At 36.6% G+C, this 24663-nt stretch overlaps 1 protein-coding gene and 1 pseudogene across 1 annotated transcript; both read right to left on the bottom strand.

Moving 5' to 3' along the window:
- Positions 1-2033: 2033 nt before the first annotated feature.
- On the bottom strand, positions 2034-3595 carry LOC132141825 (D(1) dopamine receptor-like). The gene has a single exon (XM_059551491.1). It carries the CDS (start codon positions 3563-3565, stop codon positions 2192-2194), a length of 1374 nt encoding a protein of 457 aa, XP_059407474.1. The 5' UTR covers positions 3566-3595; the 3' UTR covers positions 2034-2191.
- A 2512-nt stretch (positions 3596-6107) lies between these two features.
- On the bottom strand, positions 6108-16106 carry LOC132142275 (dihydropyrimidinase-related protein 1-like; annotated as a pseudogene).
- Between the last annotated feature and the right edge of the window lie 8557 nt (positions 16107-24663).

The raw sequence follows: 24663 nt of genomic DNA on the forward strand, positions 1-24663 counted from the left end.
CTGCTCAGGACATGTCTAGGACGTATGCTCACCTATCTTTTGCAATGACATTTATAGATTTCAAGTGTGACTTAAGTGTCCAATTATTTGGGACCTCTGTGAATGTAGGATTTTATCATGATTTTAAATGTTACACCTACTGGCACACTTTCGCATCAGACTCCCCCATCACAGAAATAAATTAAGAAGATCTCAGTTAAGGTAAAAGAGGCATGTACTTGTCCTTAGCAGCTCTATCATGGCTCTTTTGAACAATTTCAATAGACAAACATCCCTGTGGATTCCAAAATTAAAGCAAGCCTCAGGGACTGGAAGTGCTTCAAGAATGAAGACATCAAGGACAAGGAAGTATTTTTAGTAACAAGGGCCATCAATTTTAAACACCTCTTAATTCAGCGACAAATCTGAGCAGTGATTTTACCCACAAATAATATATTTACACTAGTATGCATCAGCTTATAAATATTAATATTTCAGCATTTGCCATTTATATCAATAAAAATTACAACTGTGAAAATCTTTTTTTTTTTTAGTTTGTTTAAGGTTATTAAGGCATTAGGGATTGCCTTCCCATGTTTTATTGATTGCTGTGAGCCAACTGAAACCTCTCATTGTGAATTAATTACATACGGAACACGCCTGTTGTGAATACACTGTGTCCTTAAAAGACTCCCAATGCTTGGGAAATGTTGCTTTGTGGAATTTTTACTAGAAAAACCTGTGTTAGATGACTTTTGGTGCTTACAGTTTGCTTGCAATTAATAATTTATTTGTAAAATATAATAAAGAAGAATCATGAGAACTATGTTTCATGGGAGGAAAATTTTTACAAACCTATAACAAAGTCAAGATGATCAAACTAATATACATGATTGTTGAGCACTGTTAAAAATTCTATATTCTTTAACTACCAGACCCTGATGAAGGTGACAAGAAATAAACATGCCAATCCCTATGCGCTTCGAAAGCATCAAGCATAGCATGCCATGCATATATAGACCGAAAGCCCTTGCATACTGAAATGTAACATTCCTTGAGTGGAGATTGCAGCCAACTAATTATTTATGAGAGGAAGTAACCATGTGCACTCGTGCCTAATGGAAAACGATACTCAGACTTGTCAAGCTCTTTGGCATCCAGTCTCTTAAAACCTCAGCCCTCATTCTGTGGCTGGGATAACCTGACATTTGTGGCCATCTTCAAATGTATACAAATAAGTAAACAAAACTTTAGGATGTGAGGAGACATGGGAAGTTGTCACAAGGTTTATAGCTATAAGGAACTTGAAGGTTTTGATGTTGAAATCCCATTGGTTTCAGGCAGCTATAGCTTTTATAATTTAGGATATTTATGTGTTTTCTATGTCCTCCAAACTATAGCTATTCGCTAAAAACTGAATTCCATTTTTAATGCAAGTCGTAAGTCAAAAAAGCATATAATATGAAAAACTTATATAATTTTTATTATATAAAAACATCTTAAAGGGGTAGTTCACCCAAAAATGAATATTTTGTCCGCATTAACTCAACCTCTTGTCTTTATTTCTACGTCAGAACACAAAAGAAGATATTTGAAAGAAAATTGGTTACCAAACAGTTGGTTACCATTAACTTCCAGTGATTTGGGAAACTAAGACATTTCTCAAAACAGAGACATTTTGACATTTCTTTTATGCTCCACAAAGGTTTGGAACAGGTAAGCAAATAATGACAGAATTGTCATTTTTGGGTGAACTTTTTTTTTTTCATTCATTGTTGCTGGATTACATTCAAAAGAAGGTTGGGGCAAATTGACCCAAGTTTTTTTTTTTCTCATAGATTTTCCTTTCATAAAATCACTAAATATAAATGCCTGTTAGCCAAACATAATCTTCTGGTAATGTTACAATAGTGTTGGACTTGTTTTAGTGTTTACAAATTGCTAAACAAATAAAGTCATTTTAGTTTAATTAAATATGTCGGAAATTGAAAATAACATTTTTATTTAGACACTTTAAATTACGATATTTCCCTCAAATCGGTCAATAAACAGTAGGTTCCTATTGTCACATGGCTAGAAATTGGAACTGTATCTTGAGCTTGATAAAACATTAAGGTATACAGAAATTCACTTTCAAAATAAAACCTTAGAGAAATATTCACTATATTCACAACTATCCAAGTCTCCTCTACACTTAAGCATTACACTAAAGTCATTTATTCTGACATGCATCTTCTGAGTCAGTATGCTGCACCTCGCTCTCATCTTCAAACATATGTATCTCCACCAGTGGACGTTGCATTTCGTTGTCCACCCTTTCCAAACTGACATAACCGACCTCCATAGTGTTAACGGAGCTGCCCTGATTATTGGTGGACACTGGATCCTTGCACCGAACATCAAGAGGTGTTTTGGTGCACAGGTCATGGCAGCACAGAAGTCGAGCAAAAGCATCTCTGAAATCAGGGTTAAAAGCATATATGATCGGGTTGAGCGATGAATTGCACCAGCCGAACCACACGAACACGTTAAAAGTTGCTTCACTGACACAATTCAGCTCGTGGCAGAAAGGAATCACACAGTTCAGGACGAAGAACGGAAACCAGCAGCACACAAACACCCCCATAATCACGGACAGAGTTTTGAACAGTTTGGTTTCCCTGATCGCGCGGTGCTGGAGAGGACAGGTGCGCGCTCCTGCCCTGCAGTTCTGTGCGCGCTCCGCTGCGCGCTCCAGCGAAGAGATGGTCTTGATTTGAACCTGAGCAATGCGGTAGATGCGCGTGTATGTGACCAGCATCACTGCCACGGGAATGTAAAAACTTATCAGAGAGGAGGAAACGGCATACGTTCTGCTCAGACTCGAGTCACACATTTCCCTGGTGGTCCAGTTATTTGTGGTTACCGTGCCCAGGTCTGCCCTGTGCCAGTTCAGCTGCACGGGCACGAATGAAATAGCCAGCGATACGATCCACGTTACGCTTACCATAACGAGGGCGAGTCTGCGGTTCATCTTCCTCTCGTATTGAAACGGGTTTGAAATGGCCCAGTATCGATCCAAGCTGATTACGCACAGGTTGAGGATGGAAGCTGTGGAGCACATAATGTCAAAAGCCACCCAGCACTCGCAGAAAGAGCCAAACGCCCAGTGTCCGGTCACCTCCGTGGCCGCTTTCCACGGCATCACGAGAACAGCCACCAGCAAGTCCGACATCGCCAGAGACACAATAAAGATATTGGTGACTTTCCCTCTCAGGTGACGGAAGCGCAAAACCGCTGCGCAAACTGTGAAATTCCCCAATAACGTCCACAGCACGAGAAGAGAAAGAGCGAAAGCCAGGAAGATGCGACCCGCTGGCTCTCCATGAGCGCGCAGGGATGTGAAGTTGTACATGTCTTTAAGTTTCACAAAAACATACCAAAATATATTCCGTCTATACTTCCTCCCAAAGGAATCCCATCTAATTGAGGGTTTTGACCGGATCTTATATCTGACCTCGTTGTTTCTTAAGACCCTCGCTGAGATGTTCACATGATTGAACGACAATCTGAAGCGTCTCGTGTCAGGTTCCTTTGCAGGTCGCATTCACACTGCTGTAGAACGCCCTCTTTGGTTCGTTTTTACTCATTTAATTACAATATTATATAGAAAATAAAGTTAAACAATAAATGTTTTGGTTTTTCAAATAGCCCGTTAGTGGAACACGTTTTTAATTAAAGCCATTGTTCAACCAAAAATAAAAATTTGCTGAGAATTTACTCTAAGATGTAGATGAGTATTTTTCTTCATGGGAGCACATCTGGAGGAATTTACATTATATTACATTACTTTATCACCAATGGATCCTCTACAGTGAATGGGTGCCATCAGAATTATAGGCCAAACATCAATAATCATCAGTAATCCACAAAACCAAAACAGGCTCAAATATGTCGGTGGACAACAGGCAGTGCTGGGGAGATTACTTACAGACTGTAAATAACATGATAAAAATTGTAGTCAGTAATGTAATTTAGATTAGTCTTTTTAGGTTATGTATTCTGAATATTTTAGAATACTTTTAGACTACTTACCTTAATTAAATGACCTTTAAACTTATGAAAAGAAAAAACTTGAAACAATCAAATTTGGTTTGTAAAATGATTGCAATATTAACTTTTAATCTAAATAAATAAAATTAAATAAAATCTAAATAAAAATATTATAGGTCAAAGGGTTTGACTGACAAAAAAGTGTGAATCTTGCCCACATAATATCAAATTTGTTATCATGTAATCCATAAAAAAGTAACTGTAATCTGATTATGGTCATTTGGTATTATTTAATTACAAGTACAACATTTTTGGAATGCGATTACATAACATTATGTTACATGTAATCAGATACCACCCAGCAATTACAACTTGGATGGCGTGTTGGCAGGGGCGTAAATTTCATCTAACAGTTGGGTGGCCCTGGAATTGGGCTACTTTATCAAATTTTTGGGTTAATTGTTCTTTTAAGGTGATGACCTTCAGTACAGTTTCACATTAGATATTTCAGCAAAATTTCATATGCAGAAAAGGTCAATTTTCAATAGCATAGCGAAGTATGAAGCACTATTCACTCAGAAGACAGTTTCAGACCAAGCAGCTTTTTGTTGATCAGCATGGCGAATTTGTAACCAGTTTGAATATGAGAGAATCTGCCTGTGGAATTGTGTGGGGATCCGGATTTCGTCCTGTGAAATTTCATTGAGCAATGGTAAATGTGACTGCCCCTGTTACTCTGTTAAAAGAGCTTTCAGAACTTGAGAGGAACTGACCTCGAATCAACTAAAATGACCGATTTTTTTTTTTTTGGATTGACTTATGACTCTCAGACCTGTGCAGGGCCAGAAGGATTAAAAGTATTTGAGTATTTGGAGTATTTGATATTTTAAACCATTTTATATAATATAAACCACATTATTATTATTTATAACGTGTTCATAATAATATATTTATTAGAATAATCATTAGTCATCCTGAAAAACCTGAATCAATGCATGTGTGTGGACATTTCCACACTGCAAATTCTTTTCATCCAACAACAAAGTGAATGTTTTGGTGAAGAGTGGGGTGGCCAATGGCAACTATAATGTAGACCTACAAATAAAATTGCCAAGGGATGAAGGAGATATTGAATGTAATATTAAGGCTAAATAACTATAATAGTTACTAGTATTAAAGTAGGACATCTAGTGGTGAACACATGAAGCGAGAGACGAAAAAATCTTATCTTCATTACAATCTCACTTGCTTGTCTTTTGTCTTTCCCTTTTTTCATCTTTTTATACATTTTTTTTCTTCAGATGTGACTTTTGCTCTGTCGGTCTTCATTCAAGCAAGCTTTGTTTTTACAGGTAGTGAAGTTGCATTTTTTTTTTTTAAATACATAATATTGTGACAACTAAAACAACCCCAGGTTTCTTTGTTCATGTCTGTCAGATATGGTTAAGTCAGAAAAAGGCAATCTCACAAAAGTGAAACAAACAGTGACATATATTTATGAACTTTATTTCACCATAGCAAAGTGAATATCATTGTCAACAGTCACTAAGTGCATTTATGGATATCAGCCTACAAAAACAAAAATGGCATTGTTCATAAACACTATATATACCATATGCAATCACAATTGGGTATGGAAAATAAGAAAGCAGGCTTGGAATTGCCCTTGTATTGATTCAAAACAAGAGCACTTTTAGTGTACACAGTGACTGGGCTAGTGTGGAGCAATACTGTAAAAATCTCACAATAGAAGGAAAAAAACATACAGATGAAATAAAAGCATCTTCAGCCCCTTCTGAATTCATCTTGTATCGCAGATGAGGGTGTTGCAGACAAATAAAAAAATCTTGCAGCTTGCATATAGTTGCATTTTTTGATTTTGCATTTGTGATACTGAGGTAATATGAAAACCTTCTCTGGTCAACATCTAATTTTTTAATAAGCTAAATCTATGCAGTCAAGAGCATGGAGGAGATAAAATGCAATGAAGCTGTTTTACTTAATGCAGAATTAAAACAAAAAGTGATATAACAAAGTTTTCTTGTAAAACAATTCAAATTTGATAAGATAACTGCTAAAATTATTCTTAAAGAATAAAGGGAGAGTAAGAATCGAAAGGTCTTATGTGAATAATATCAACATCTAAAAGTGAGATCATGCAATCCAAAACCATTCTTAACCACAAACAGACTGATAACACAGAATTAAAAACATTTTAGTGCACAGAGAACATGAGAGTGCTTGTAAGAGCAGATCGTGGCTCAGCATTTCAATTTATTTATTAGTGGTACATCTATGCCAAAACTGATCTCAGACCTGCATATTACCACTTGTCCCTTATCATCACTAACACAAGTTATCTTTAGTTCTGTATATTGTCCAGCAGGAGGAGCACCTTTATTTTGGGATAACCAGTAACTGGTTTCACAGGGGTTCAAAGCAGGACATTTTCAACACTGTCACAAACACTGGGGTCACATCAGCAGAATTAGGGTATAATAACTCAAAAATGTGAGTAGTTATATTAGCATTGTTTAAATGCTGCATTTTCTAAATTTATTACAAAGTATTTTCTAGTGATTGTCAAGCTATCTATATATGTATTTATATAGGTATGTTTTAGCAGGGAGAATATTGTGCACAATGCACAGTGATATTCACTGTGGATGGGACGTTTACTGCACAGGTAAGGTACAGTGATATTTGTGACATACATGCGTTGCACAAAAATCTGTTAATAGCATGGCCCTATGAGAGGAGAATACTGATGATTTGTCAAAAGATAGAACTATAATAACACACACACACACACACACACACACACACACACACACACACACACACACACACACACACTCTCTCTCTTTCTCTCTCAAAATCACATAGGAGCTGCAGAAGGCTTAACCAAGGCTGGTGATGTTGGAACGACCACCAGGGGGTGCTACAATGCGATGGCCAGAGCGCCGAGGAACGTTGTCGTCGATTTGAGCCCCTAATTGTATTGAAATAATCATAAAAATATACTTGCTGTAAATTACTAATAGCCTAAAATGACACATTATTCAAATGAATTTCTGAATATTATTTTCTTAGGGAATAATTGGAAAAGGTAATGTTCTAATAGCCTGATCCCATCTTACCTGATAGGCTGAAGTTAGACTGATGCAAGTTTCTGATTGGTGGAGGCTGGTGTGTAGTGGGCGAGGTCTTGGTGGAGGGTGCTGGGGTTATGTATTTGGGTGTTGCTGGGACATCATATACTGGACCATCATATATCCCACGAGAAACTCCCTGCTTGATCATCATCTGCCAAAAACAGTTAAAGGACAGGTGCTTTTTAAATTTTTAACAGTCTTTACACCATATCATAACACATCTAGTTCATTATGGCAGTATAATTTATCGATAAATGCTAAGCAAATATGCCAATATGCCACTACAGCCAATATGCTACTACACTGATAAAGAAATGTATAAGTTTATATAGCAAGAATGCATTAAATTGATTTCAAGCCCATAAAGACATTTATAATGTGAATTATGTTTCAAATAAATGCTGTTCTTTTGAACTTTCTATTTAGCAAAAATCCTGAAAATAAAACGTATCACTGTTTCCACCAAAAATATGAAGCAGCACAATGGTTTTCAAAATTGACAATAATAATAATAAATGTTTCTTGCGGAACAATATCACCATATTAAAAATGATTTCTGAAGGATTGTGTGACACAGAAGACTGGCGTTAATAATGCTGAAAATTCAGCTTTGCCATCACAGACTAAATTATATTTTAAAATATATTAAAACAGAAATTAATTTTGATAAAATCAATGCAGCCTTGGTGAGCATAAGAGACTTCTGTCAGAAACATGAAAAATCATACCGAACCCAAACTTGTTAATAGTAGTTAATATATACTCAGAATAGCTAACTAAGACTGAGTGAAGGTCAGTGAAATAATCAATGGATTGAGAGTCATACCTTGTTGCGGTACTTAATGCGCTGGTAGGCGACGTCAGGGAAGGGCTTGCGGGAGATGAAACGCCCAGTCCCCTGCTGAACCTGGAGCTTCCCTTCCTCAAACACAGTCTTACCCTGACAGACCACATACACTGGACCACCATGACACTCCATCCCCTCAAAAATATTATACTCCAGAGCCTACAAATAGAAGAAGAGAGCAGTACTACTAGAAGAAAACCCATTTCCAGTGTTTCTCAAGTATAAACAAAATCACCATTAAAATGTTGAAAGCTTTTAAGATTTAGGAACAATATAACAAGCCATTACTGATGTATAAAATGCAGTATTAAATGTAGGAATAACTAAATAACAGCCATCCAGAGTATCGTTCAATATTCCAGCATCTTTGCAGAGCTTTGTAATCCTCACCGACTGCTGTTCTTTGGCTGTGATGGTCTTGATCTTGTCAGGGTCCCAGATAACAATGTCAGCATCTAAACCCACTGCTATCCGACCCTTACGAGGGTACAGGTTGAAGATTTTGGCTGCATTAGTGCTTGTAACTGCAACAAACTGGTTTTCATCCATCTTCCCCGAAGCCTGTAGGGAACAAATAGTGTGGTAACTGATAAATGCAACCTGTACCCCAGTCCATATAAGCATACATGCAGATGCACTAACCACAGCTTTGTCCCAAACGAAACCCATTCTCTCCTCCACTCCATTGGTTCCCTCTGGTATAAGAGTAAAGTTGTCCTTCCCTATGGCCTTTTGAGAGGTGCTGTAAGCACAATGTCCACTACCCACGACCTGCAGATCCCCACTGAAGATAGAAGATTAAGAGAAATTTAACTACTTGGCTAGCAGCTCCAAACTAAACATGATCTGTCCTCTAGAGCTAGTTGTGATGTTCTTTGTGATGATCTTATTTTTCTTTAGGTTGCATAATGTGTCATAGAACTGTACACTGTTCAAAAGTCATTAAACATTAATTGAATGTCAGTGGTTTCTGTGAAACTGAAATGGTTTCTTCATGTGGGTTAACCATAAAACCAGGCCCAACTGAATTGAATTAACTGAATTAAATATGTGCAATCCAAATGGATGTATGCATCCATAATCCTTATGGATATGTGTGACTGTTATCTGTCTTCACAAAATGCATATAATCTAATACTTGTTCTTTGATCTTTTTCTAGAATTTCCTCTCATCCTTTGGACCCGTCTAATGCATCTAAGCTAAAAATAAATGTCCTCTCTCCAGCTGTGTCAGTCTGCCTCCGTGTTACAGTGTGTGTGTGTGTGTGTGTGTGTGTGTGTGTGTGAATCCCTGTGCCTGTGAGTGTGTGTGTGCATGTCGAAGTATGTGTGGCTGTGGATGTCAACATAATGACATCTCTCTCATAGTCTTACAGCCTGCAAGTCTACAAGTTATGCGTGTGGGTGTGTTTGTTTGTGAGTGTGGGGAGAGAGGATGAGGGTGCTCTGTAACCATGGCAACATGAGATGAAAGCCTGATCTATTTTTAGAAATGGGGACAGGAAAAGGTGTGTCTGTGGTCTGGGTGTAGCAAAGAGCAAAAGTAATCGAGAGAGTAGATAAAAAAACTGGTAGATAGTGCCACTTGCCCAAAGTCTCCACTGTTACACTGCTTCTACACTAATGATGCAAATGTCAGAGATGTCTAAAAATGTAGAATTAACTCAAAATGTTTTACCTGGACAGTAGAGAGTTAAGGTGGTCAGGTGTCGTCGGGTCAGGGCTGAGGGGTGGGGAGGTCACATAGGCTGCAGCTTTCGCCCAATTTTTGCTCCAATAGTGTGAGCCATCTGTTGCCAAGCTGGCTGTGATTGGCTCCCCGAAAACAACAGAGCCTAAAGCCAGTGCAGTGAAAATAATCTGTTCAAATTTATAGATTAATAAAAAAAAATGGCCAGGTAAGAAGGTCAGTAAGATAAGTTTTTTTTTTTTTAATGAAAGAAGTTAATACTTTTTTCAGCAAGAATGCATTAAATTGACCAAAAGTAACAGTAAAGACTTACTTTAATTTTTTTTTATAAAATAAATTATTTACAACTTTCTAGAATGCTAAAAAAAATTATCATTAATAATATAAGAAAATACTTTGCTAATTATATATATATATATATATATATATATATACGAGGCTTCTTTCAAAGATATTAAAATATTAATTCAGCATGCAACAATATTTCACACTTTGCAATCACCTTTCTTCCGTGCAGTGGCAACAGTATCAGCTGCACTTTTACTCATCACTTTGGTGATGTAGACTGGGCAGTTGACTCGGTTGCCAAGGGTGATGGCACGAAAAACAGCTTCTGCCTCCAGCTGTGAAACAGACAACCAATTACAACAGGACGCTTCACACCACTGTGAACAGTTACCCAGTTAAACTTATAATTAATTCGCCAATTTGTTTATTAATCCCACCTCCTCTGGACGGCTCAGTGGGTGGCCCTCTGGACCGGTGATGCCCATTCCCAAGATTTTGCTTTGTTCCTTGAACACAAATGTTGTAAACATGACAAAACTGTAAATGGCACCTAAATATTTTGGAATAATATATGGCATTTGCTCATTAGTCAACCTGTGCTATCAGGTCTCCATTCTCTGCATGAACCAGAACCACTGCCCCCAGCTCCTTAAGGAATGAGAACGCTTCATACAACTATAGGGAGAAAAAAGATCAGATTTGATTATATTACAGTACAGAACTTTCTATAAATGGAGGCATACAGTAGATGGCAATGTTGCAAATGGCAACATCAACTAACCTGAGAGTCAGGCATTTGAAATAACCCTTTGTAAGCCATGTATACTTGGAAAGAGTTGATTCCTGCCAAAAGAAGAGAACATTAACATTGATGAAAGTCTCTTCTGCTCACTTAGGCTGCATTTATTTTATCAAAAATACCGTACAACTGTAATATTGTGAAAATCCAATTAAATTCACTGTTATCCATTTTCAATATATTTAAATTTATTTCAGCAGCCTTCACTCCAGTCTTCAGTGTCACTTCAGAAATCATTCTAATATGCTGATTTTGTGCTCAAGACAAATTATTATCATATCAATGTTGAAAACAGTTGTACTGCTCAATGTTTTTTCCAGAAACAACTGATACATTTTTCAGGATTATTTGATAAATAAAAAGTTCAAAAGAACCCTTGTTATGTGTACTGCGTTTAAGCTAACTGAGACTTGTTATAGCACTTGTATATCATTGCTCTCTTGTTGATTTTGATTGCTTTCATTGTCCTCATTTGTAAGTAGCTTTGGATAAAAATGACTGTAAATGTAAATATAAATAATTTTTATAACATTATAAATGGCTTTACAGACACTTTGACCAGTTTAATGTGTCCTTACTGAATACACTGAACCCAAACGTTTGAGCAAATAAGTGTATTGACAATCATTAGCACTTCAAGTTGTTAAAATTCAAATTTCAAATATGTGAGTACAAACTTTAATATGTGTTCACCTTTTTCCTGTACCAGTTGTTCCAGCTCCTCCTTCACACCTTCATGCCAATGTGGGATATCCAAATGAAGTGAATAATCACAGCAGGACTTCTTATCAGCCACTTCCTGCCACTTCTCAAAGGCTTCCAATAGGCTCTCACCAGGCTGTGGAGTCACATGGTCAACTGAAACAGAAGATGACAGATTCTGCTTAAACTGGTTTTTGAAGACTGTTGACTCATTTCTATTATTTTCTATTGAAGATGCTGTTTGATTTTTTTTGTCTTTGATTACTCATTAATCTCTGTATGTTCCTCAAATACTTTTTTCTTGTGCACAAAAACTCCTTTCACTTTTTGTAGCTGGAAATGATGTCACTCACAACAGCTAATAGGTCTGATTCATTGTTTAAAGAAAATTAACTATGGTAACCATAAAAACCTCTTGTCTCAGACTACTAGAAGAAACAAAATCTGACTGGCTGTAGTTGACATGCAGGAGATGCATTCCTAGGGCATGTCCTTGTAGCAACAACAGACATATTTGGGACACTGCTTTGCTCTAGAAGGGTGATGCAAGTGAGTCCTAGTCCAGTCTATTTGTCCCTACTTGCTAGGGAAGTTGGTACTGCATCGTAAATATTCTATATACTTGAACATTTGCCCAAATTAGACAATCTTGAGATCAAATGCCATTTTGAGCCATTTTTTAGAAAAACTTCCTAAACTTTTCTTTCTTTGAATAACATTTCCACCAGACTTACTGATCATGGTGGTTCCACCTGCCAGAGCAGCTTTGGTGCCCTGGTAGAAGTCATCCACAGGTGGAGTGCCTAGGTAAGGCTTATGCAGGCAGGTGTTCACATCAATACCTCCAGGAATCACCATACACCCATTAGCCTCAATCACCTTCACTCCCCCCGGCACAATCAGGTTCTCTCCAACCTGTCTGTAGGAGAGATTTAATAAAGGGTTTAATAAAGTGCAGAGAGGGACAAGGAAGGAAAAAATATTAATTTGACCAAATACATTCTACAAATGTATTATATCACACAAAATATTCAAATGTAGGTTTTTAATTAAAACATCAAGGTTATAAAGAGATATTTAAGGCCTGCTGCCACAGGAGAATGTCATATTACGCCAAATAAAATGTTATGAAATACAATGTAACTACACATTTGCATTATTACATTCTACTGACAGCCACAGTTTTTTTAATTCAATTTTTAAAACAGATTTTTTTTTAATAATATGCACCATTTTCATGTATCACTGATATTCAAAATAATGATATGATATTTCTAGTGAAAAATTGCACTGTGCAGTTGGAAATAAAGTTTTTATTTGCTTGTGCATGACATTAAGTCAATCTTCAACATATTCTGATCTATATATATATATATATATATATATATATATATATATATATATATATATATATACAAACACTTATTTCTGATTTCTAAATATGAATCAATTCTTTGAAAATAATATTCCTTTAACATTAGGCAAACTGGACATTTTTACACTATTGGAATGTCTCATATTAACATTTCTTGTATGGTGAGTTGTTAATAAATGTAAGTTTAACATTGTCCTAACCTTAAATTATAATTCCACTACCACTGAGATAAATTAATATATTTTATAAGATACTGCAGAGAGCCATTTAAGATTTTTTTTTATATGCGATTGTGATCGCTGAGCAGGTTTTATGCATGCAAAATTCATATTTATATTAACGATATGCAACTGCTAATGAAAAATTGCATTGTGGCTTTGAAAAAGGTGTGCATTTGCTTGTGCATGTCTTACTTAATAATTCCATCTTCAACATAAATGTCAGCATATTGCGACCGATCATCATTAACCACTCGTCCACCTTTAATCAGCAGCCGTTCGCTCTGAGGGAGAGAGAGAGAGGGGGGGGGGGGGGGGGGGGGGGAGAGAGAGACAGAAAATGAGTGATTCCAACACCAGTTTAAACCTTATTTTACCTGCTATATTTGCAATTCAGTGAAGTGCTCTTACAACCACTGATAAAAGAGCCTTCTGCACAGTTTCAGCCTCACACTCTGTGAATGGGTGGGGTTCTATGAACAGAGAAGAGCACATGTGGTGATGTGGAAAGATGTTAGGTTGCCATGGTAACCTCGCATCATCCAATTGTAGGGAAGGCACATACTGTACCACAGCGCTTTCCTCAGCTGGTTTAGGCTGCATATTCAGATTAAAAAACATCAATATATGGGCTATTCCTAGATGTCAACCAGGCACAGATCGCAAAGATTGCTTTAGTCAAGGATTAGGATAGTTATAATCCATTACTTATAACTACACGCAAAAATACAGCACATGGGGCACATATTCCTCCTGTTCTTTGTCTTAATGTGTGCCCTGGCATTTAAAAAAGTCTCTTTATTTCAACTTCGCTCTTAGTCTCGCGCGCCGCAAACGCACTCGCCATTATTTTGTCAAATGAAACGCGCCCATCAAAGCTACTCTATTCATGCACTGATTCATTATTTATTCCCGCTTCTATTTTAAATGCAATCGGAGCATTGGTTCGCTTCATGCACGGAAGGGATGTGTGCCTGGCTTTGCCACATTGTTGCAGCATTGTAGCAATGAGGCTTTGCCATATTGTAGCACGTCTCCGTTGGCTGATTTCATTGCTCTTCTAAGCGGCCTTTGCTTTGTTGGCTTGCTAAGAGTTTAATCCCTTCTCGGTTCCCCCATGCGCAGGATTTACCGGGTAGCAGCAGGGCGACTCGCAGCCGGTATCTTACCGTCAAATGCGGGATGTTCTTCTTCCCTTGGTAGCCTGTCCCAGACATCTCTCCTTTATGATTTAAGGAGATGAACAATGAGCAGTCAGTCAACCGCTTCTTTGTGCCAACAACCAATTTAACGAGCTAGCGCTCCGTTAGTGCTGCACAAGCGAGCGCCTCTCCCGATAGGTGTGTGTGTGTGTGTTTGAGTGTATGTACTGAGTGTGTGTCTGTTCGCCTGTTCGAAGACGTGATTTGTGTTTGTTTGAGCGCCCCCCTCAATTGAAACAAGAGAGAGAGAACTGGGCGAAAATAGGTGATGAGAATGTTGGTGTTATGGTTCAAGAGTGGTAGGTATAGTAACAGTTTCGTTAAATTTCGTTAAATCCGTTAAAAATCAAACCCCTACCACAACATGGAAAACTTTTTTATTTATTTTCATTTTAGAACTTTTTTTTCCCATAAATTTGTTAGCTGGGTGTAAACCAACTTATTTGAGTGAGCTGATATTATCTGTTTGTGAAATGAACTGTTAATAATAAGCCAATGAAAGATCACACCATAACCTAAAGTTATAAAAAAAACTGGCCAAAATATCTTCAAAGAGACAAACGTGAAAATAATGTAAAATACAGTAAAATAATGCTATAGTCATTAACTAAATATCAGAAAATGCTATTTAATATGTGAGAAAAAAAGAAAATGTTGATGGTTTACAGGACTCTGAAATGGGAATGACCCATAAGTTATAAAATAATGTAACTTTTTACTTAGAAAAACATTCATGTTATTTTTGCTATATGAACTAACTCGAAATTATTAGCTAATGCTTAATATAAATCTAAAGTTTTTTGTTGTTTATTTTCTTATTATAGAAAAACTACATTATTGATTTTAAATATCATAACTATATATTTTACCATAAAGGCAACCTACATTTAACAATAACTAAGGTATAAGGTTTTTATTTTCAATACGTTGTTTTGTTTGTTTGTTTATTAGGCTATAGGCTAGTAGCTACAATCAGGGCTATAGCACTGGATTTCAAATTTTAGCATATAGGCCTAGTAGTTTTTAATTTCGTAGCCTATTTTATTAAAATATGTTGTTAATCTTTTATTAGCAAATTGAAACCTTGTGCTTGCATGCATGGTTTAAGGTTCAAATCCGCTGAAAAATTCCAGGATCGTCAAGCATAAAATTCAAGCCCACCTTCCCGTTGTTTTGATAATCACATTCCTTTTCAGTCTGATCCGTGAATTCGACCCCCCGGACGCCCGTCGTCTCTCTCACCCGGGGAGCTGATGAAGGTCCCGCCGCTGATCTCATAGGCTTCAAAATCCCCATCCACAATGCGTTCCCTGCTACTGCTGCGTGAGCTCCTGTTCTCCTTCCTCCCTACAGCGTACTGTTGAAAATCGAAAGTCTTGCTATCATACGCGCTCTCGACGGAGCTGAACATGCCGTGAGACTTGTGACGCTGGCTGGGTCCAGCGGAGATGGGTTTAGCCAGGTACACAGGGAGCTCATCCTCCCGGTTCCACTGTCGCCTACAGTCCGACATCACTCACAGGACGGAAACGAGTCTAATACAATGATGAAACGAGATGCCAGTGCAGAAAACTAGGTCAGCCTTGGTTTGCCTGGGGATGCGAAGGTCGCAGCTTGCATACTTATGATGTGAATGATGATGCGATCTACTTTCCAGACAAGTGATAATAACGCGCTTTATTAATAGGCTATGAGCTAGTCCGAATAATATTGCACCCTCAAATCCAGTTAACTCTGAACATCGGTAAAAGCAAATTTAGTTAGCCTAATTGTTTTAATTTAGGCCTATATCAAATGTTTTTGTTGTTGTCGTTTTTCTGTTTACTCTGTCGAGTTGTAGATTTAAACGGCCACTCAGTGAACGAATCTTTAGTAAACAGAATAGATTCAAGTCACTGAGACGAATCAAAATCCCCATTACTGGCTGGTCAATGCTGTCTCCTTCTGTCTCACACGGGGTATAGCACGGGGATAATGAACATATGGAGCTGTTTTTCAGAACTGCACGAGCGTCCCGCGGCTAACCTTACTGCGTCTTCTGCGAACAGGCATCACTGTGCAAGCAAAAAGCTATTATTATTAGGCTACTATTCTAAACTTACCAGCTAGTCTTTCGCCAATGCAAGACTGATGTGTTTTGTCATTCAAAACCAAATTAAGTGCGATGATTAAGTTAGAAACAACAGAATATCTTTTTTTTTTTAACTAAAAGTGCTGCTCCTCTCTCTGCGCTCACTGGCTGAACACTGCAGAAGCAGAGAGAGAGGCTCGCGCTGGGAAAGAGAGACCTCGCGCTCTACGGCAGCACCAGAGAGTCTCAGAGACTAAATAATGATTGCCCAAAAAGTCGCCCGACAAAGTCGCCAAGTTGGCAACTCCACTGCCCAGTGGACCGGCTTCAACCGTCTTGCAAGTGTTGATAGGCTATTACTCGTGAGGTGTAACCAATCAGATAGCGCCATGACATTGAGCAAGTCTGCAGAGTGGTGAATACAGAGAGACTGCGCAGCAGCTCAGAGCCAGCCAAAGTAGCGCATTTTAAAATAAAATTGACTTTAATCAAACCACGGATCCGTGATAAGTTTTGTGATCTGTCCAGCCATTAGTGTAGTAGCACTGATCACGTAGCACTGATCACTTTGATGGGGGGGGGGGGGGGGGGGGATTAAAATAATTAAGCAGAGGCAGGGATACATTGACCAGAAAGAGGGAAATCCCACGCACCTCCACCCCGGCAAATCGCACCCTGATTGTTGTATACACAAAGGGGCGGGGATCTTGTGCAGCGCCCCTGTATACTAACATTTATTTGGTATATGTAGTAGGTTATTAAAATGTAAAATACAGTTAACATGTCAAAACCATGTTATGAATTTGGTTATTTATATAGGTTAATTAAATGTATAAGAAAACATACATATGTATAATGAGAGTAATTGTTCAAGTTAGAAATCAAGTTTTTCACTGTACTGTATACTCTATACATTTGTGTGGTGTATGTAGTACAGTTTAGATGTCAAAACCATGTTATCATGTTGATAGGTTAACCACTTGTGAAAGAACATATAATTAGATCACATAAACAACACATAAATGAGAGTAAGTGAAGAAAAACTGGTGCTCCCTGTAGACATTATGTCTATGCACTTTATGTTTGATATTATTTAGGTGAGATGGACATTAGTGCCAACCCATCACAATCTCCTGAGACAGTGCAACTCACAAACATCTGAACCCTCAAGTTCCATCAACCAAATCCAATCCAGGCACTGAGACAGCTGGTCCACTCTCTCCAATTCTGACAGCCCAGACCAACCACCTAAATCCACCCCTTCTACAACTCGAGATACTAAATTAAAACAAACTAATGATAAAACCTCACACTTTCCAGCCAGACCAACACCTGAAAACCCAGCAACACCTACACCTACACCTATCATCACATATCTCTAAAACTACTCCAACTATGCCAGCCAAATCATTGTCATCAAAATCAAAACACCGTTAAATTCATCTTCTACCAATGATCCATCCACACCATGCATCTCTGCTGATCCTACACATTCTATAATTCCTCCTGAAGGTTTGCAGTCCTCCACGAAAACACCTGCAGCGGTTCCAGTAAACTCCCACATCAAGGGAGCTTTTTGGCTGCAGCCCAAAAGGTGATGATGCAGGAGAATATAAGAAAGGCTGAGGAACAGGCCAAAACTGAAGAATGTGGTCAGTGTAGCTTTGCATAAAAATAAAACATTTCATAAGCAGAAGGACAGTCTGCTAAAGAAATTAGTTTTGTGATCCAATTTCAAATTTCTTTGTTGTATTACCTTTTTGAAATTATTTTATATATATATATTTTTTTTTTTTTTAAGTACCATATTAAATTGTAATTTCTTGATATACATTCAGTCAGGGCTAGTGATACATGCTAGTGTGTCCTAGCTTTATTTTCACCAAGAGCATAAATCCTATTGTTATAAGAAACCAATGTGCTTCTGAGTAGGCCATCTTCATAAGAGTATTGTTCATGAAATAGATCCCTCCCATTTAAAAATATAAGGGATCCATTTATTTACTCATGGTCTGGTTTTGCAAGTTTCGCACTATAGTGTCAGAATAGAGACATCAACTCTGAAGATTCATTCAGGTGCAATTAAGAACCTACTGATTATATCGAGGCCATAAAATTAAATCAATGACAAGAATCAAGTTAACAACCCAGTTGGCAGGAATGTAATATGTTAATATGTTTCTGTGTCTCAGTGATAGAGCATTGCGTTAACAGTGCAAAAGGTTTTGGGTTCAAATCCCAGGGAACACAGGTTAGTTAAAAAAAAAAACATTTATAACCTGACCTGAAGTTGCTTTGGATAAGAGTGTCTGCTAAATACATAAATTGTTAAGTGTAATATCCTGTTTAATACAAGCACACTCAAGCTGCTGTTTCCTTTAATCAACATTAATTATGATCAAACTACCAGGACCACATTATTCACCATTTCTTAATAGATGAGACTTCAAGTTTAATATTGTTTCAAAATAGTGCTAACATAATTATGACTTTTATCCCTTCTAGATGATATGGATGAAGATCTGCCTTTTGAGGAGCTTCTGGAGAAAGCTGAAGCTGGAGACCCTAGAGCACAAAGTAAAGTGAGTGCATGAAAACACATGTAATATTTGAAATAATATTAAATATTAATTATGAATATTGTCATATTATTAAATGATACAATGTGAAATTTGTTAGAAAATGTTGACACTTTATTATGAAAAAAATAATAATCTCATTTTAACTAATTGTGAACATATAAACTAATAACAAGCAAAGATATTATATCTCATACCTTATGTAAAATATAAAAGTGGACTGAATCTTGTTCTGTAATTGGATTCCTTTCTTCAAATGCCTTGACTGAACATTAAGGTTTGCATATTTGGAACTCAAACTGTTATGATGGCATTGGATCTATGTGAAGCCTATATAATAACACAAGTGTTTATAATGTAGCTATAATATTTTAATCAATACAGTGCATTATACACAGATTAAATTCTGTAGTGTTTCTGTTTGCCTTAAAAGTGTCCTTTTTGGCATGGCTTTGTGTGTCTATTTTCAGTTTTCTGGAAGATGAGCCCAGTCTCAGTATAACTCAATTGTTTCTGCGTGTACATATTCTCACACATACACTCACAGTCAGAGAAAATGCATATGCATATTTGGACTCAGCTGACATACATCCTGTAGAGACATACATTGAAAGATGAGCCCTGACTATTCTTTAAGTACTCTTATTTCCCTTTTCTTCAAAATTAATTCTCATTCATAATTGATTAATTAGCCTCAAGTAAATAAAGCATTACAGAGAATGGAGATCTAGTCTAGTAGATGGGACAAACATTTGACAGCATAGTTCACTTTCTGTTAATTATTTTTCACTAATCTGTTATTGTGTAGTTAAATGCAAACTGTAAACCTCTTACCATGGTTTAATAATCAGGGTTTAGAGATCAGGCTAAGATTAGATATGGTTATATGATACTCAGCCTGGCTTCGAGCCTCTGGGATATTAGGCCAGTTATTATTGTTCAGCAAAATGATGCAGGGGCTGATGGGCTATGTAGATTTCATGTAGTCTAATTTTAATGGTGTGATCGAAGCAAACTACTCTAAACGAAGACTTTATTATGCACAAGATTTATGAGTAAAATCCTGTAGACCATGGTTTCTAATGAACATAAGAGTAGATATATGCATATATGCAAATGCAATACACAGGATTATGTTCTGAGGAGGGTAAAAACAAATAAGGTATAAATGTGTTGTTTGTGAGGACTGTTAACAACCTGAGGTGTAATTTTTCAGCTCAAAATTTTAGCCAGAGATAATTGTAATTCATTACAAATATGCATTTCCTTCTACAGCTGCCTCTAAGTATGTGGATGTGGAAGATTTTTTGGAGATGACAAAGAAGTTCACAGAAGGCATTGCATGCACTCCCATGCTGAGCACCTCAGGCGCAGATGCAAAGGGAGTGGAGGAGACATTAAGGAAAAGTGATGTATTTGAAATGGTGAGGTGCTATGGAAGATAATGACAAGTGTAGACATTATTCCTAGGCTTATTTATATATAACAGCAAATTTTCATTTTATTGTTTTATTAAACGGTACACCCAAAAATGATAGTTCTGTCATTATTTCCTCCCTGTGTCGTTCCTAACCTGTATGATTTTGTGTCTTCTGTGAAAAACTGTTTTTGTTCATATAACTCAATGGGATCTAAAACAACACTTGAGCCCTGTGACAGAATATTTCAAAATATATCATTTGGTATTGTTTGTGTTTTGTTTTGAATGACATGGGGGTGAGTAAATTCTCAGAATTTAAATTTTGAGTAAACTATACCTTTAACTTAATAAGTTGCTAAAACCAGTTGCTAAATGGCAGCTTGCTACTTGCTAATACATCAAAACAAAACCTCAAAAGACTTGCAAATGTTCTTGAAGAGTTAAGTAATAAGTGCTGATTTTTCATGCAGGGAAAAAAATGAATTGGCTCCTGTTACTTATAAGCACAATTGAAATTCTAGTTGAGGATTGGTGAGCAGTGGGATGATGTTGGCTTTCAGTGGTGCAATGAAAAGAGCATTGGACATAAAAGCCTCTCCTTTATCGCCACAACCAAATTACTATATATTATTATATATTTTGATATTGGTCTTTTTTTTTTTTTTCTAATATGGCACACATGAGGGGATTTAAAGGGATGTACTGCTTCCTGGTGCAGTACATGGTCTGCTTTGTGTGGTGCGAGTTCTATGTGGTTCTTCTGCTGAACTCCATCACCGTTGGCCTTATCTGCACTTGCCTCGTCCTGTTTGTTAAATTTAAATTTTACTTCTTTGCTCCCCTTCTCTGTGTTAGAAATATTATTACAATTTACAATAATTGTCTTCTATTTCAGTATATTATAAATTATTTTAAAACCTTATTCCTGTGATGGCAAAATCATTTTCAGCTTAATTTCTCCAGTCTTCAGTGTCACATGATCCTTCAGAAATCATTCTAATATGCTGATTTGGTGGTCAGTTATTATCACATGACACTGAAGAATGGATTAAAGGCTCCTGAAAAACTTCACAGGAATAAATTATATCTTAAAATATATTAAAATAAGAACAGTTATTTTAAATTATAAAATAATTTCAGTATTTTTGATCAAATAAATGCAGCCTTAGTAAATGCTTTTGCAGAAGCATAAAAATTATTCTAATATATAATATAATTTTTCTAAACTTTTGACTGGTTCATGAGACTTCTATTTTAATGTACATTATAAAACACTAAACGTTAATGTAAACTGTCTGTAAGGAAATAGGTATTCCAAAATTGATTTCTGTCATTTACAAATGTTAAAAATGAATAATTTAAGTATTATCCGTGAGTGTTTTTCAATTGCCCTCATTCCATAGTTTAACCGTGTTTTTTTAGCAAGCTTTGCTCAAATTAACATTCTCTGCTTTTACAAACAGGAGAAAATTACACAAGAAACAGCATTAAGATGTGACCCAATGATCAAAGATGTCTATCTCGCATGATTACACACAAAAATTATTAAAAAGCAACACAGTAGGAAAAAAGGATGTTCTGTGTGAGCCGGTCCTTTTTGTCCTGTGCCCAAGATTGTTAGGGTTTTGTTTCACATTTTTAGTTAAGTTATGCGCAGTATCTTCCTAGCTTTTTATCTTAAACCACCAGCTCTAAGTTTCTGACCTTCAGAAATTCAGTCTGACTTATACAACTCATTTATGATTACGATCCGTGTGCAATTGATCTTTACTCACATGTTTGTTTCAAAAATGTATTTTTTTGTCATGAACAAGAAAGCATGGTATTCCTTGTTTAGCATTCAAAATATTTCCATGAATATGAGCCTTTATCTATTATTTGTTAGTTCAAATAACATTTTTTTTACTTCATTTTTTGAGCCTACATCACTGATAAAAATCTACATACACTCTCACAATCAGCTCGAACTTTGTCGCACTCTGGTGATGTCACTGTTAGTTACATGAAAACACATCTATCCACAGATGTTTTAGTTAGAGGTTCTATGACAAGTGGATGTAAAACCTGTTGACAGTGCCTTTATTTTTGTGAAAATGGATTAAAGTGCCTTTCACAATTATTGTCCTTCTAAGGTCTGATGCTGCATAGCTGCATGAAGTTAGTTCATACCCAGAAGAGAAAAAAAAAACTGTATAATCTTAGCGGGTATACAGAGGTCATATTAATTTAACCACATTCCTCAATTTGCCTCTTTTATTTTTCCATTAAGAGTCAATATAACATGTTTAGGCATCATAGATATACACATTAGTAACACTGGATAATGATAAACATGCGTTGTGTGTATGCTTGCATGTATAGGCCTGATTGTGTGTGCATGTGTGTGTGTGTGTGTGTGTGTGTGAGAGAGAGAGAGAGAGAGAGAGAGAGAGAGAGAGAGAGAGAGAGAGAGAGTGTGTGTGTGTGTGTGTGTGTGTGTGAGACCTGAAAACTCTATCTATTATTCCCTGGTTGCATTGTGAATGTGAGTGTGTGTGTGTTTCACTGCATGTCTGAGAGGAACGCATGACAGAATGCATAATGGCAGAAGGCCTATCGCCATGGTAACAGGATGTAAGAGAATGAAAGAGTGAGAGAGAAAAAAAAGCAGTCATTTGTCTCAGGTTACAAAAATGATGTGAATGAACTACAAATGTAAAAATTAGAGTGGAGGAACTGATTGTAAGTATATGTATAGAGCAAAGAGTACTAGAAAAATGGGACGGAAACACATGAACACCGGGAAAGACAGAAAAGGGACAAAAATGAGAAAAGCAAGCAAGCAAGCTCACTCGTAAGTTTGAGAGCACCCCGTTTACATCATAACACTTTAAAAATGGATTCATTAAAAGCATGTGTTTGACAGTTACATTCATTCAGCCTTGTTCATATAGCAAAAACAATCACTGACCTTTGTGTCACAATCTACACAGACACCCGACAATTCATTACCACATCTACACCAAACAAGCAGTCAATCAGAAGGTGGATGGCACCTTAAATGAAAAATAACTCACCATGTTCTTTCTACAGTGGATAGAGTTACATGTACACCTGTGTGGTCACAGAAAACAGTGTAGGAGGGATTTATCCACTGATACATATTGGAATGTTCCAAATTCAAATTCAAAGCTATTTGTCATGTTGCCACAAAACACAATTTTTACACATCCTCAACTATGTTCATTGGAAGCCCAGAGAGCATTAGCTAAAAGGGGAGGGGGGGGGGGACACATAGCCACAAATATGAGCCAAACCTAAAATGAGTACAACTACACATTAAGATATTTTTGTTCTAATTCAACTGTATTTAAAGAACCAGCATACCTACAATTATGTAAAATCTGAATATATGAGGAAGCTTAATTTAAAGGTGTGATTTCTAGACCTGCAAAAGTCATGTTAATTAATAAAATCCTAAAACTCCAATATTCATTATGATGAATATATATATATATATATATATATATATATATATATATATATATATATATATATATATATACAGTACAGACCAAAAGTTTGGACACACCTTCTCATTCAAAGAGTTTTCTTTATTTTCATGACTATGAAAATTGTAGATTCACACTGAAGGGATCAAAACTATGAATTAACACATGTGGCATTATATACATAACAAAAAAGTGTGAAACAACTGAAAATATGTCATATTGTAGGCACACAAAGTAGCCACCTTTTGCTTTGATTACTGCTTTGCACACTCTTGGCATTCTCTTGATGAGCTTCAAGAGGTAGTCACCTGAAATGGTCTTCCAACAGTCTTGAAGGAGTTCCCCGAGAGATGCTTAGCACTTGTTGGCCCCTTTGCCTTCTGTCTGCGGTCCAGCTCACCTCTAAACCATCTCGATTGGGTTCAGGTCCGGTGACTGTGGAGGCCAGGTCATCTGGCGCAGCACCCCATCACTCTCCTTCTTGCTCAAATAGCCCTTGATGCCTTCAGTGTGACTCTACAATTTTCATAGTCATGAAAATAAAGAAAACTCTTTGAATGAGAAGGTGTGTCCAAACTTTTGGTCTGTACTGTATATATATATATATATATATATATATATATATATATATATATATATATATATATATACACACATATACATATACATATATATATATATATATATATATATACATATACATATATATATATGTATATATATATATACCGTAAATATATATATATATATAGTTTTCTAGTCATGCCAAGCTCTAAAATATTGGGTATAAATTGTGTTAAAAATATTTGTTCCAG

The sequence above is a fragment of the Carassius carassius genome, chromosome 6 (genome assembly GCF_963082965.1).
Source record: "Carassius carassius chromosome 6, fCarCar2.1, whole genome shotgun sequence".
Taxonomy (NCBI): Eukaryota; Metazoa; Chordata; class Actinopteri; order Cypriniformes; family Cyprinidae; genus Carassius; species Carassius carassius.

Excerpts from the sequence above, each read along its gene's own strand:
- LOC132141825 (XM_059551491.1), bottom strand. The coding sequence starts at position 3,565 with ATGCGACCTGCAAAGGAACCTGACACGAGACGCTTCAGATTGTCGTTC.